General features: G+C 47.9%; 1 protein-coding gene across 4 annotated transcripts in view; it reads right to left on the reverse strand.

Annotated features, from left to right (window-relative positions):
• Window positions 1-2758: 2758 nt before the first annotated feature.
• Window positions 2759-14278, reverse strand: part of knstrn (kinetochore localized astrin (SPAG5) binding protein) — a 45413-nt gene continuing 33893 nt past the window's right edge. For all 4 annotated transcript variants that reach the window (XM_072486270.1, XM_072486280.1, XM_072486264.1 and 1 more), the window contains one exon: window positions 2759-3005. In XM_072486270.1, coding sequence (XP_072342371.1) covers window positions 2847-3005 — 159 coding nt within the window. In that variant the 3' untranslated portion in view covers window positions 2759-2846. The remainder of the gene's footprint in view (window positions 3006-14278) is intronic.

Raw genomic sequence — 14278 nt, forward strand, 5'->3', positions numbered from 1 at the left:
TGTTAGCCCCGTTGCTGGTAAGGACCTTCAATGAATCAAGGGAGGGGGGGGGGGGACCCTGCCCCCGACAATGTCGGAGGCGACGATCTCTTTGATCTTGAAGCGGGATAAGGACCCACTGCAATGTGGGTCAGACAGACCGATCTCGCTCCTTAATGTAGATGCTAAGTTGCTGGCAAAAATGTTGGCCATGAGGATTGAGGACTGTGTCCCGGGGGTGATTCACGAGGACCAGACGGGATTCGTATAGGGTATGCAGTTAAATACTAATGTGCGAAGGCGCCTAAATGTGATAATGATGCCATCGGTGGAGGGAGAAGCGGAGATAGTGACAGCCATGGACACGGAGAAGGCCTTCGATCGGGTAGAGTGGGAGTATCTCTGGGAAGTGTTGAGGAGGTTTGGGTTCGGGGGAGTGTTTATCAGTTGGGTTAAGCTCCTGTATAAAGCCCCGGTGGCGAGTGTGGTCACGAACCGGCGGAGGTCGGAGTATTTCCGGCTGTATCGAGGGACGAGGCAGGGGTGCCCCCTGTCCCCTCTGCTGTTCGCATTAGCAATTGAACCTTTGGCCATGGCGTTAAGGGAGTCGGGGAAATGGAAGGGGGTGGTTCAAGGGGGAGAGGAACATTGAGTGTCGCTGTACGCAGACGACCTGTTGCTGTATGTGACAGATCCAGTGGAGGGGATGGTTGAGGTAATGCAGATCCTACGGGAGTTTGGAGACTTTTCGGGCTATAAGCTCAATGTGGGAAAGAGTGAGCTCTTTGTGACCCATCCGGGGGACCAGGGAAGAGGGATAGACGACCTACCGTTGAGGAGGGCGGAAAGGAGCTTTCAATACTTGGGGATTCAGGTAGCTAGGAGCTGGGGGGCACTGCACAAACTTAATTTGTCGCGGTTGGTGGAACAGATGGAGGAGGATTTTAAAAGGTGGGACATGTTGCCACTCTTGCTGGTGGGTAGGGTACAATCGGTTAAAATGGTGGTCCTCCTGAGATTTCTTTTTGTATCCCAATGCCTCCCAATTGTGATCACCAAGGCCTTTTTTAAGAGGGTAAGCAGGAGCATTACAGGATTTGTGTGGGCGAGCAAGACTCCGCGGGTAAGGTGGGGGTTCTTGGAGCGTAGCAGAGATAGAGGAGGGTTGGCGTTGCTGAATTTGGGTGGTTATTATTGGGCAGCCAATGTGGCAATGATCCGTAAATGGGTGATGGAGGGAGAGGGGGCAGCGTGGAAGAGGTTGGAGATGGCGTACTGCAAAGGAACGAGCCTGGGGACGCTGGTGACGGCACCGCTGCTGCTCTCGCCGACAAGGTATACCACGAGCCCAGTGGTGGCGGCAACGCTAAAGATCTGGGGGCAGTGGAGACGGCACAGGGGTGCGACGGGAGCCTCGGTGTGGTCCCCAATCAGAGACAACCATCGGTTTGTCCCAGGAAGGATGGATAGGGGATTTCAGAGCTGGCATCGGGTAGGGATTAGGAGAATGGGGGACCTGTTCATTGACGGGACGTTTGCGAGCTTAGGGGCGCTGGAGGAGAAGTTTGGGCTACCCCCGGGAAATGCTTTCAGGTACATGCAAGTGAGGGCGTTTGTGAGGCGGCAGGTGAGGGAATTTCCGCTACTCCCGGCACAGGGGATTCAAGATAGGGTGATTTCGGGCGTATGGGTCAGGGAGGGCAAGGTGTCGGCGATATACCAGATGATGAAAGAAGAGGGGGAGGCTTTGGTAGAGGAGCTGAAGGGTAAATGGGAAGAGGAGTTGGGGGAGGAGATTGAGGAGGGGCTGTGGGCTGATGCCCTAAGTCGGGTTAATTCCTCTTCCTCGTGTGCCAGCTTAGCCTGATACAATTTAAGGTGGTTCACAGAGCGCATATGAAGGTGGGAGGGGGGGACATCGTTCGTGGGGGGGGGAAAGGGGGTTCTCTGGGGGGCATGTGAGCAAGAAAGCAAATGAATGATCCGGAAACTGACATGTACGGGAAGAATCCAATGTACAAAGTTTTGTATCTTATTGACTTGCCATGTTCATGTCTTGCCACGCGAGTTATTTTTCTTTTCTTTGTTGGGGGGGGGGGGGTTTGTTTGTAAGGTGTAAAATATTGTTATTGAAAAATTCTTAATAAAAACATATTTTTAAAAAAAGTTTCAATTTGACCGTGGAATTAGTTGGCGCCATAAGCACCTGTAACGATAGGGCTTTCAGGCAAGTACATGATACAGTTTGCACAAATACTAATGATGGCAGATAAGTTAATGACCAGGCAACAGTTTGGACTGATTGACCACGTGCTATGCTGTCTATAGAATTGTATGAACACTGCTTAAGAATTCCGAACACACTCCTCGGAGCAGCATTATTGTTGCCTTAGCATGTTGATAATTGCTCTGATAACATTTATTTCAGTCAATGTGCAACATCCATCAGGCACTGTTCAACAGCAGCTTCAGGCAGAGAGTTCAGTTGTTTAAATGGTTCAACAGGAAGCACCTGTAGACAAAAGATACTTACAGGTCAACAGCACATAGTTTAGCACAGTGGGCTAAACAGCTGGCTTCTAATGCAGAACAAGGCAGCAGCGCGGGTTCAATTCCTATAACGGCCTCCCCGAACAGGCACCAGAATGTGGCGACTAGGGGCTTTTCACAGTAACTTCATTGTCACAAGCCTACTTGTGACAATAAGGCGATTATTATTATGAATGAAACACTCATTTTTGTTCCCTAGGAGAAAGACCTTCAGGACTTGTTCGGCAAGTAGTAGCAAAAATCTTTATTTACCATCCAATTCCACCATTCCTTGTGCAATTCATATACATTTTATATACAGTGTAAAATGATTCAATTTAATTGCAAGGTTCAGAGCATTCCATGTCCAATTCTAAAAATTGTTTGGATTGATTTAAAGATATTCTCCATTCCTCCAGCTCCTTCTGGATCAAATCGGTGTCTTCTACAATTTTATTACTCTCCTCCTTTGTCTTCTGCAACTTCAGCCTCACCTCCTATTCACAGAAATAAAAGTAAGTGTAAGTGTTCTGAATTTCAGCAGAATTGGATCTTGTTGCCGTATTCAAGGGTCAAGCAACCTTGAATATTTCTGACTTTTGTTTATTTTTAGAGATGCACCTGGGGTGCTGCACAGCTGTGTCAGTTTATCCAGAGATGGGAGGCATGTGGCACAGTGGCTAGCACTGGGACTACGGCGCTGAGGACCCGGGTTCGAATCCCGGCCCTGGGTAACTGTCCGTGTGGAGTTTGCACATTCTCCCCATGTCTACGTGGGTTTCACCCCCACAACCCAAAAGATGTGCAGGTTAGGTGGATTGGTCATTAATTGGAAAAAAATAATAATTGGGTCCTCTAAATTTATAAAGAAAAAAAAAGTTTATCCAGAGAGTAGTAGAGCACGGGCATCAGCAAATTATCATGCTCAATCCACACGCCGAGTTCAACTTCAAGTACGGTCACAGTAGATTGGGAATATTGGTCTGGAAGACTTACTGTGGTGGTAGGGAGTGTGAAGACACATACTCTACTTCCCCTCCTTCAGCTAATAATGCTACCAGTGAGCTGTGATGACAGTCCAAATGATTGAAATCAGATGGGGGAGGGGAAAGAGAGAGAGGAGGTATTCCCTGTAGTCAAGAGAGAAAATGCTGGAAAATCTCAGCAGGTCTGGCAGCATCTGTAGGGAGAGAAAAGAGCTAACGTTTCGAGTCCAATGACTCTTTGTCAAAGCTTGGACTCGAAACATTAGCTCTTTTCACTCCCTATTCCAGCATCTGCAGTAATTTGCTTTTTTCCCTGTAGTCAAACTGGCTACTGAGTGAAACTTCTACATAATGGCTATTCTGACCAGGTGTTAGAGAGGGAGGGAGACAGGCAGCAGTAAAATGTGAGGAACAGGAAGGAATGGCCAAGGACGTCCGGTGGCGGCCAAGGAGTGAGTGGTCACATATTTGGTAGCTCCCACTCATGGTGGACCTTTTTCCCCAATCTACGGTGGATTTGATCGACAAAACAGGAGACTGGTGAAGTAGAGGAGGAGGATTCCCCACCAGTGTATGGATTCGGACCAGAAGTGGTCTGAAAAGGAGAGAACGTTGGTTGAAGACAGGAGTGGAGTCTGCTGCACAGGAGAATATGGGGAGTGTCAGGGACCGAAATTGCCGGCCCAATGGTCCACGGAGCAGCTAGTGGTCTTTCTCCAGGAGAAATCTGCTCAGCAAAGAATGGAATACCTAGATCCGATTAAGACGGAGATTGACCGTGTGGAGCAGAGACTGGAAACCTAGGGCCAGGCGATCCAGAAGGTGGAAGAGGCGGTGGCTGAGCACGAGCTGCAGCTAGCTGCGATGGTGGTGGAGATGGGGCTGATGAAGGACCACCAGAAGAAGATGCAAGAGAAAGTGGAGGATCTGGAGAACAGATCGCGCAGGCAGAATCGGAGGATCGTTGGCCTGCCGGAGGGCAGTGAGGGATTGGACGCAAGTGCATATGTGGCGCGCATGTTTGAGAAGCTGCTGGGGGAAGGTGTGTTTGCTCGACAGGTGGACAGGGCGCTTAAGAAGCCGCTGAGGAATGAGCCGCTGAGGACGACGGTGGTATGAATGCATTGGTTCCTGGACAAGGAACAGATCTTGAGGTGGGCCAGGCAGACGATGTGCTGTTTATGGGAAGGCAACGAGCTGCGTATCTACCAGGACTTGGGTGCGGAACTGGACAAAAGGAGGGCGAGTTTTAACAAAGTGAAATCGGCCCTCTTTAAGAAGGGGGTTAAGTTTGGTATGCTGTACCCAGCACGTCTGTGGGTCACTTATGAGAGCCAGGAACTTTACATTTGATCGCCAGATGTGACGATGAACTTTGCTAAGGACATGGGACTGGCAGGTGATGGAGGACAATGAACTTGGGGGCGAGTAGCTGGTTTTTGATCTGCTGTTAAATGTCTTTTTTCTTTGGGTTTTGCATATATTGTTTTGCACTAGGTTTGGGGCTGTTGCTCAGTTTTGTATGCGGGTGAACTTTGTTCTTAATGGGGGATGGTGCGTGGAATTTTCTTCTTTGTTTGTTGGGGATTGTAATGTTTGCATATGTATGTTCGAAAGGGGGGGGTGATCAGTGGGGGTAGGACGCTTGGCACCATGGGCGGGGGCTACCAGGCTAGCTGGGCGGCCTAGCTCATGGAAGCACAGAGTTTTTCGAAGAGGTCACAAAGATGATTGATGCAGGTAGGGCTGTGGATGTTGTCTGTATGGACTTCAGTAAGGCCTTTGACAAGGTCCCTCATGGTAGACTGGTACAAAAGGTGAAGTCACACGGGATCAGGGGTGAGCTGGCAAGATGGATACAGAACTGGCTGGGTCATAGAAGGCAGAGAGTAGCAATGGAAGGGTGCTTTTCTAATTGGAGGGCTGTGACTAGTGGATGTTCCACAGGGATCAGTGCTGGGACCTTTGCTGTTCGTAGTATATATAAATGATTTGGAGGAAAATGTAACTGGTCTGATTAGTAAGTTTGCAGACGACACAAAGGTTGGTGGAATTGCAAATAGCGATGAGGACGGTCAGAGGATACAACAGGATTTAGATCGTTTGGAGACTTGGGCGGAGAGATGGCAGATGGAGTTTAATCCGGACAAATGTGAGGTAATGCATTTTGGAAGGTCTAATGCAAGTAGGGAATATACAGTGAATGGTAGAACCCTCAAGAGTATTGAAAGTCAGAGAGATCTAGGTGTACAGGTCCACAGGTCACCGAAAGGGGCAACACAGGTGGAGAAGGTAGTCAGGAAGGTATACGGCATGCTTGCCTTTATTGGTCAGCGCATGGAGTACAAGAATTGGCAAGTCACGTTGCAGCTGTATAGAACCTTAGTTAGGCCACACTTGGAGTATAGTGTTCAATTCTGGTCGCCACACTACCAGAAGGATGTGGAGGCTTTAGAGAGGGTGCAGAAGAGATTTACCAGGATGTTGCCCGGTATGGAGGGCATGAGCTATGAGGAGCGGTTGAATAAACTCGGTTTGTTCTCACTGGAACGACAGAAGTTGAGCGGCGACCTGATAGAGGTCTACAAAATTATGAGGGGCATAGACAGAGTGGATAGTCAGAGGCTTTTTCCCAGGGTAGAGGGGTCAATTATTAGGGGGCATAGGTTTAAGGTGCGAGGGGCAAGGTTTAGAGGAGATGTACGAGGCAAGTTTTTTTTTTTTTTTTACACAGAGGGTAGTGGGTGCCTGGAACTCGCTGCCGGAGGAGGTGGTGGAAGCAGGGACGATAGTGACATATAAGAGGCATCTTGACAAATACATGAATAGGATGGGAATAGAGGGATATGGACCCGGAAGTGTAGAAGACTTTAGTTTAGACGGGCAGCATGGTCGGCACAGGCTTGGAGAGCCATGGCTTGTGGATGGGAGCAGTTACATAAATTAAATCTGGCCTGGTTAGTTAAGCCAATGAGGGAGGACTTTCGGAGGTGGGACATGTTCCTTGTATCACTGGCGGGGACGGTGCAGGCCATAAAGCTGATGGTTCTCCCGAGATTTTGGTTTGTTTTCCAGTCTCTCCCTATTTTTTATCCCAAAGGCCTTTTTTAAGCGAGAGAATGCAGTGATCTCTGGGTTTGTGTGGCTGGTAAAACCCCGCAAGTAAGGAAAGTGCTGTTGTGAGGGGTGGTGGGGGCTGGCCCTACCGAACTTTAGGAATTACTACTGGGCGGCAAATATCCATGATCAGGAAGTGGGTAGTGGGGGGAGGGGTTGGTGAGGGACTGGGTAGAAACGGCATCATGTAGGGGCACAAGTTTAGGAGCGCTGGTAACGGTACCTCTGCCGTTCTCGCCGGCCCGGTACCCCACAAGCCCGGTGGTGATGGCGGCTCTGGAGGGTGTGGGGACAGTGGCGGAAGCCTATGGGAGTCGAGGGAGCGTCGGTGTGGGCTCCGATTTGTGGCAATCACCGGTTTGTTCTGGGGAAGTTGGATGGAGGATTTCGGAGGTGGCAAAGAGTAGGGATTGAGAGGCTGGGGTATTTGTTTAATCGATGGGAGCTTTCCTTGTTTGGAGGAGGAGTTTGAATTGCCAGGTGGGAATGGGTTTCGCTGCAGGTGTGAGACTTTGTACGAAGGCAGGTTTCGATCTTTCCGCTTCTACCGCCACAGGGGATACAGGATAAGGTAGATTCAAGAATGGTCGTGGGGGAAGAGAAGGTCTCGGAAATCTATAAAAAGCTCATGGAGTGGGAGGGAACCCAGATAGGGGAGGTAAAGCGTAAGTGGGAAGATGAGCTAGATAAGGAGCTAGAGGCAGGTCTGTGGGAGGATGCTCAGAGTAGAGTCAACATGTCCTCATCATGTGCCAGGCTCAGCCTGATACAATTCAAAGTGGTCCACCGGGCACACATAATGGTGGCCCGGATGAGCAGTTTTTTTGGGGTGGAGGACAGGTGTATGAGGTGTGCGGGAGGGCCCGCAAATCATGTCCACATGTTTTGGGCATGTCCGAAGCTTTGGGGATTTTGACAGGGATTTGCTAATGTCATGTCCACGGTGCCAAAAACGAGGGTGGTGCCGAGTCCGGAGGTGGCAATCTTTGGAGTGTCGAAAGACCCGGGAATCCAGGGGGTGAGAGAGGCTGACCATTTGGCTTTTGCCTCCTTGGTAGCTCGGAGATGGATCCTATTATCCTGGAGGGACTCGAAGCCCCCAAAATCAGGGGCATGGGTTAGCGGCATGTTTCTCAGGTTTGAGAAAATTAAGTTCCCGCTGAGAGGATCAATGTTAGGGTTCATCCGGAGGTGGCAGCCATTTATCGATTTCTTCAGGGAAAACTAAACTGTTAGCAGATACAATAGGAGGGGGGTAGAGAATGTGGGGTGTAGGGGGAGCTAGTTTAGTTTAGTTCAGGCGGGAACAGCGAGAGGAGATGGAGGGACTGGGGAATTGTGTGTACAAGCCATTTTGGCTGGGTATGGTTGCTGGTTGGTGGGGGTGTTGCTGTTACGTACGGAATTATGTTTTTGTTATTAAGAAATCATAAATGCCTTAATAAAACGTTTTTTTAAAAAAGGGAAGGATTGGTCAAAAACAGTTGCTTTGGAATAAACATTCATTGGTTGTGGCGAATTCTCAAATGAGAAACAAAAATTATAAATAATGTACTGCTTATTTTTGCAAAAAGCTAAACTTTTAGCTTGCAAAACCAAACACTAACAAAAGTTATTTTTAATCTTGTAATGTCGAAAAAGTTATGAATATACCCAGATGGGCATGTTAGCATTAGACCATATAATATAGGAGCAGAATTAGGCCATTTGGCCCACTGCGTCTGCTCTGCCATTCAATCATGGCTGATATGTTTCTCATCCCCATTCTCCTGCCTTCTCCCCATAACCCTGATCCCCTTTATCAATCAAGAAATGTCCTTATTAATCAAGAAAACCAGATTTGTGCTCAATGTGCTGTTACGACAGGGCTACAGCCCCAAGAGATGGAAGGTGAAATTAGACAGAATAGTTCTTTCTGAGAACATAAGCAGTTGTAGGAAATTTAACCTTTCAAGCCTGCTCCACTGTTCAATACGATCATGGCTGGTCTCATCAAGGCCTCAACTCCACTGTACTGCCCATTCTCCGTAACCCTTCAACTCGTTACTAATTAAAAATCTGTCTAATTCCTCAAATTTACTTGTTGTCCCAGCATCCACCATTAGGGTTATATTAGTGCAAGTTGGGGTAGCACGGTGGCACAGTGGTGAGCACTGCTGCCTCCCAGCACCAGGGATCCAGGTTCAATTCCACCCTTGGGTGACAGAGGAGTCTGCACTTTCTCCTCATGTCTGCATGGGTTTCCTCTGGGTGCTCCGGTTCCTCCCACAGTCCAAATATGTGCAGGTTAGATGGGGTTATGGAGAGTGGGCCTAGGTAGGGTGCTTTTTCAGAGGGTCGGTGCAGGCTTGACGGGCCGAATGGCCTTCTTCTGCACTGCAGGATTTCTATGGTTTTTAGTAATCTAGATTCATGGACTAATGATCCAGAGATAAATTCAAAACCCACAGTGCGATGACAGGTAGACTCTCATCTGTACATAACATGCGTAGTTCATCATTACTGTAAATTCTATGATCTGCATGTGTATGAAAGTTATATGTTTTACTGTTGTAGTTCTACCATCCGACCAGCAGATGGGGCAAGTACGGAGTCCCAGGATGCACCATGTGTTCCTTCAGAAGGAGTTTGTAAGGAGTTGATAGCAGTCGCAGATTAGAGCAGCTCTGCTGTATCTTGGTGTAAATTGGTGTTAGACATTTATTTTCAACAGACATTTTAGTTATTTGTTTATAAAACAAAGTCTGATGTTCTTTGTTCAGCCCAATCAAAGAACATTACACACAGTGGCATATGAAAATAAATTTAAAAATAGGAGTAATATTCACCAGATTGTCAGAAAAACCCATCTGATTTACTAAATGTCCTTTAGAGAAGGAAACCTGCTGTTCTTACCTAGCATAGCCGGTGGCTTCAGACCTACAGAATAATGGTTGACATTTGACCAAAATGGCTCAGTAGGCCACTCAGCGCATCAAATCTACTCCAAGAAAAACATAATAGAACAGAATGGACATTCTGGCATCAATCTGAGTGCTGGTTTTGGACATGACAAATGCATTCCCAGCCCAAAGTCCTCATTAACATTTGGGAATAAATGTGCCAAGATCGGGAGAGCTGTTCCACAGACTAGGCAAGCCGCAGCTTAACAGGCAAAGGCTTCTTCTACAGAACCCCCCAAATCTATGATCTCCATCCCCAGAAGGAAAAGGGCAGGATGCTTTCCGGGGCTCCATCAAGTGACACACCATTTGGACTTGGAAGTTTATCACCACTGTCATTATTGGGTCGAAATCTTGAATTCCCCGCTTTTAAAAAATATTTTTATTCAGAAAAGTTTTCCATTATAACAAGGTAAAACAAAACAAAGATGTACAGCAAACACCATTGTAAAATAAACCCACCCACATCTATCGTTCCGCCCCCCCCGCCCAAGAACAAACAAACTTAAAAACCACTTCCCCAATAACAGCCGATGACTAACTCCCTGAAAAAGGAGATGAAAGGCAGCCACCTAAAGTAGAACCCTTCCACCAATCCGCTCATGGTATACTTGACCTCCTCAAATTCCAACAGGTCATTCACCAGGCCAAGACACTGGGCGGTACCGAAGCCTTCCACCCGAGCAGAGCTCGCCTCTGCGCTATTAATGAGGCAAAGGCGAGGACATCCGCCTTCACCGCAGTCTGTAGCAACAGCGAGTCCGATATACCGAAAATAGCCACCAATGGGCATGGCTCCAGCTGAATACCCTGAATCATAGAATTTTTTTTCATAGAATTTACAGTGCAGAAGGAGGCCATTCGGCCCATCGAGTCTGCACCGGCTCTTGGAAAGAGCACCCTACCCCCATAACCCAGTAACCCCACCCAACACTAAGGGCAATTTTGGACACTAAGGGCAATTTATCATGGCCAGTCCACCTAACCTGCTCATCTTTGGACTGTGGGAGGAAACCGGAGCACCCGGAGGAAACCCACGCACACACGGGGAGGATGTGCAGACTCCGCACAGACAGTGACCCAAGCTGGAATCGAACCTGGGACCCTGGAGCTGTGAAGCAATTGTGCTATCCACAAGGCTACCATGCTGCCCGACATAGTGCTGAAAAAGGAGACCCAGTAGCTTAAAAGTCGAGGGCAAGACCAGGACATGTGCTTGTAATTCGCCAGTCCCCTGCCACAACGATCGCACATATCCTCCACCTGAGAAGAAACCACTCCTCGGCGCTCTGGTCAAGTGTGCCCTGTGCACCACCTTGAACTGGATCAAGCGGAGCCTAGCACAAGAGGAGGTGGAATTGACCCTGTTAAGTGCCGCACCCCCCCCCCCCCCCCCGCCCCCAATCAAAAAACGGACCTAGTTCACTCTCCCACGAAGCCTGCTCCGTCGACAGGATCCGGCAATACATATCTGATATCCTCCCCTCACCCAACAAGGCCTGTCCAAGGGCGAGGGTGACGTTTCCAGGGGAAATGAAGGAATCTCTGCTGAAAAAGTTGCAAACCTGCAAGTAGCTAATTACATTCGTTCTCGGGAGCTGGAACTTCTCCAATTACATCTCCATACCGGCAAACCTCCCTTCAATAAACATGTCTCCAAATTTCTCCAACCCTTCCCTCCCCCACAACCTGAGCGACGGGTCCAAGCCAGACGGCGCAAACAAAAGGTTCCTGCAAATAGGGGCCATTATTGACATGGAGCCCAGCATAAAATACTGCTGAAACTGCCTCCAAATCCTCAAAGTGGCCACCACTACCAGGCTCGAGATACATTTTGCAGGAGAAATATGGGAGGAGGGCAGTGACCACGGCCCTCCGACTTGAACCTCGACACAAGCCCGCCTCCATAAGCTATCCCATCACCTTTTCATTACTTGCAGCCCAATATTAAAACAACAAATTAGGTAGCCCCAAGCCGTCCAACTTTCTCTCTCTGTAGAAATGTCCTACGAATCCATGGGGTCTTGCCCTTCCAAATTGAGGATATCATTTTATTGACCCTACAAAAGAAAGGATTCAGGAAGAAAGACCAGGAGACACTGAAATAAAAACAAAAACCTCAGGGGGACATTCATTTTCACAGTCTGCCAAAGTCAGAGGGAGGACGTCCCACCTTTTCAAGTTGGTCTTAACCCCATTCACCAGGCTAGCAAAGTTAAGCTTGTGCAGCGAGGCCCAATTGTGGGCTACCACGATTCCCGGATAACATTAGCTAGGTCTGGCCAGGCGAAACCGCAACTTCACCAAATCAGCTCCCCTCCCTGGGACATTTACCGAAAAGTACTCACTTTTGTCCAGATTCAGCTTATACTCAGAGAAGGAGCTAAAACTCTAAAGTTGCTTCATTACCTCCTCTACATTGCAGACCATAAGACATAGGGGCAGAATTAGGCCACTAGGCCCATCGAGTCTGCTCCGCCATTCAATCATGGCTGATATTTTCTCATCCCCATTCACTTGCCTTCTCCCCATAATCCCTGATCCCCTTATTAATCAAGAACCTATCTATCTCTGTCTTAAAGACACTCAGTGAATTGGCCTCCACAGCCTTCTGCGGCAAAGAGTTCCACAGATTCACCACCCTCTGGCTGAAGAAATTCCTCCTCATCGCTGTTTTAAAGGATCATCCCTTTAGTCTGAGATTGTGTCCTCTGGTTCTGGTTCTAGTTTTTCCTACAAGTGGAAAAATCCTCTCCACGTCCACTCTATCCAGGCCTCGCAGTATCCTGTAAGTTTCAATAAGATCCCCCTTCATCCTTCTAAACTCCAACGAGTACAAACCAGAGTCCTCAACCGTTCCTCGTATGACAAGTTCTTCATTCCAGGGATCATTCTTGTCAACCTCCTCTGGACTCTTTCCAAGGCCAGCACATCCTTCCTTAGATACGGGACCCAAAACTGCTCACAATACTCCAAATGTGGTCTGACCAGAGCCTTATACAGCCGCAGAAGTACATCCCTGGTCCTGTATTCTAGCCCTCTTGACATGAATGCTAACATTGCATTTGCCTTCTTAACTGCTGACTGAACCTGCACATTAACCTTAAGAGAATCATGAACAAGGACTCCCAAGTCCCTTTGTGCTTCTGATTTCCTCAGCATTTCCCCATTTAGAAAATAGTCTATGCCTAAATTCCTCCTTCCAAAGTGCATAACCTCACACTTTTCCACATTGTATTTCATTTGCCACTTCATTGCCCATTCTCCTAGCTTGTCCAAATCATTCTGCAGCCCCCTTGCTTCCTATATACTACCTGTACCTCTACAGATCTTTGTGTCATCTGCAAACTTAGCAACAGTGCCTTCAGTTCCTTCTTCCAGATCATTTATGTATATTGTGAAAAGTTGTGGTCCCAGCACAGACCCCTGAGGCACACCACTATTCACCGGCTGCCATCCTGAAAAATACCCCTTTATCCCCACTCTCTGCCTTCTGCCAGTCAGCCAATCCTCTATCCATGCCAGAATCTTACTCTTAACACCATGTGCTTTTAACGTATTTACCAGTCTCCTATGCGGCACCTTGTCAAAGGCCTTCTGGAAATCGAAATAAATCAGGTCCACTGGTTCTCCTTTGTCTAACTTCCTTGTTACCTCCACAAAGCACTCAAACAGATTTGTCAGACACGACCTCTCTTTCTCCTCAGCTATCTCTTTTAGAACCCTCGGGTGTAGTCCATCCGGTCCAGGCGATTTATCCACCTTCAGTCCTTTCAGTTTCTCCAGAACCTTCTCCTTAGTGATGCTCATTGCACTCACCTCTGCCCCTGATTCTCCTGGAGCTCTGGCATCCCACTGGTGTCTTCCACCGTGAAGACTGATGCAAAGTAACTATTCAGTTCCTCTGCCATTTCTTTGTTTCCTATTATTACTTCTCCAGCCACATTTTCCAATGGTCCAATGTCTATTTTTGCCTCTCTCTTACCTTTTATATATTGAAAAAAACTCTTCCTATCTTCCTTTATATTACTTCATCTTCTCCTCCCCTTATTACTTTTTTAGTTGTCCTCTGCTCGCTTTTAAAGGCTTCTCAATCCTCTAGCTTCCCACTAATCCTCGCCACTTTGTATGCTTTTTCTTTAGCTTTTATGCTGTCCTTGACATCCCTCGTCAGCCATGGATGCCTTGTCCTCCCCTGAGCATGTTTCCTCGTCCTTGGGATGAATTTCTGTTGTGCCTCCCTAATAACCCCCTAAAACTCCCGCCATTGCTGTTCCACTGTCTTCCCTGCCAGGCTCCTCTTCCAATCAACTCTGGCCAGCTCCTCACTCACGTCTTTGTAGTTACCCTTATTTAATTGTAATACCATTGCATCTGATTGCAGCTGCTCCCTCTCAAACTGCAGGGTAAATTCTATCATATTGTGGTCACTGCTCCTTCAGAGTTCCTTCACCTTACGTTCCCTAATCAAGTCTGCCTCATTACACATCACCAAATCCAGAATTGCCTGTTCCCTAGTAGGCTCTGTCACAAGCCGCTCCAAAAAACCAACTTGTATACATTCCACAAATTCCTTTTCTTGGGATCCACTACCAACCTGATTTCCCCAGCCCACCTGCATGTTGAAGTCCCCCATGATTATTGTAACAAGGAGAATGGGTCCGTGACATACAGAAGCAATCATCCATCCGCATACAAAGACACTCTACGTTCCCTCCCTTCCAC

The sequence above is a fragment of the Scyliorhinus torazame genome, chromosome 2 (genome assembly GCF_047496885.1).
Source record: "Scyliorhinus torazame isolate Kashiwa2021f chromosome 2, sScyTor2.1, whole genome shotgun sequence".
Taxonomy (NCBI): domain Eukaryota; kingdom Metazoa; phylum Chordata; class Chondrichthyes; order Carcharhiniformes; family Scyliorhinidae; genus Scyliorhinus; species Scyliorhinus torazame.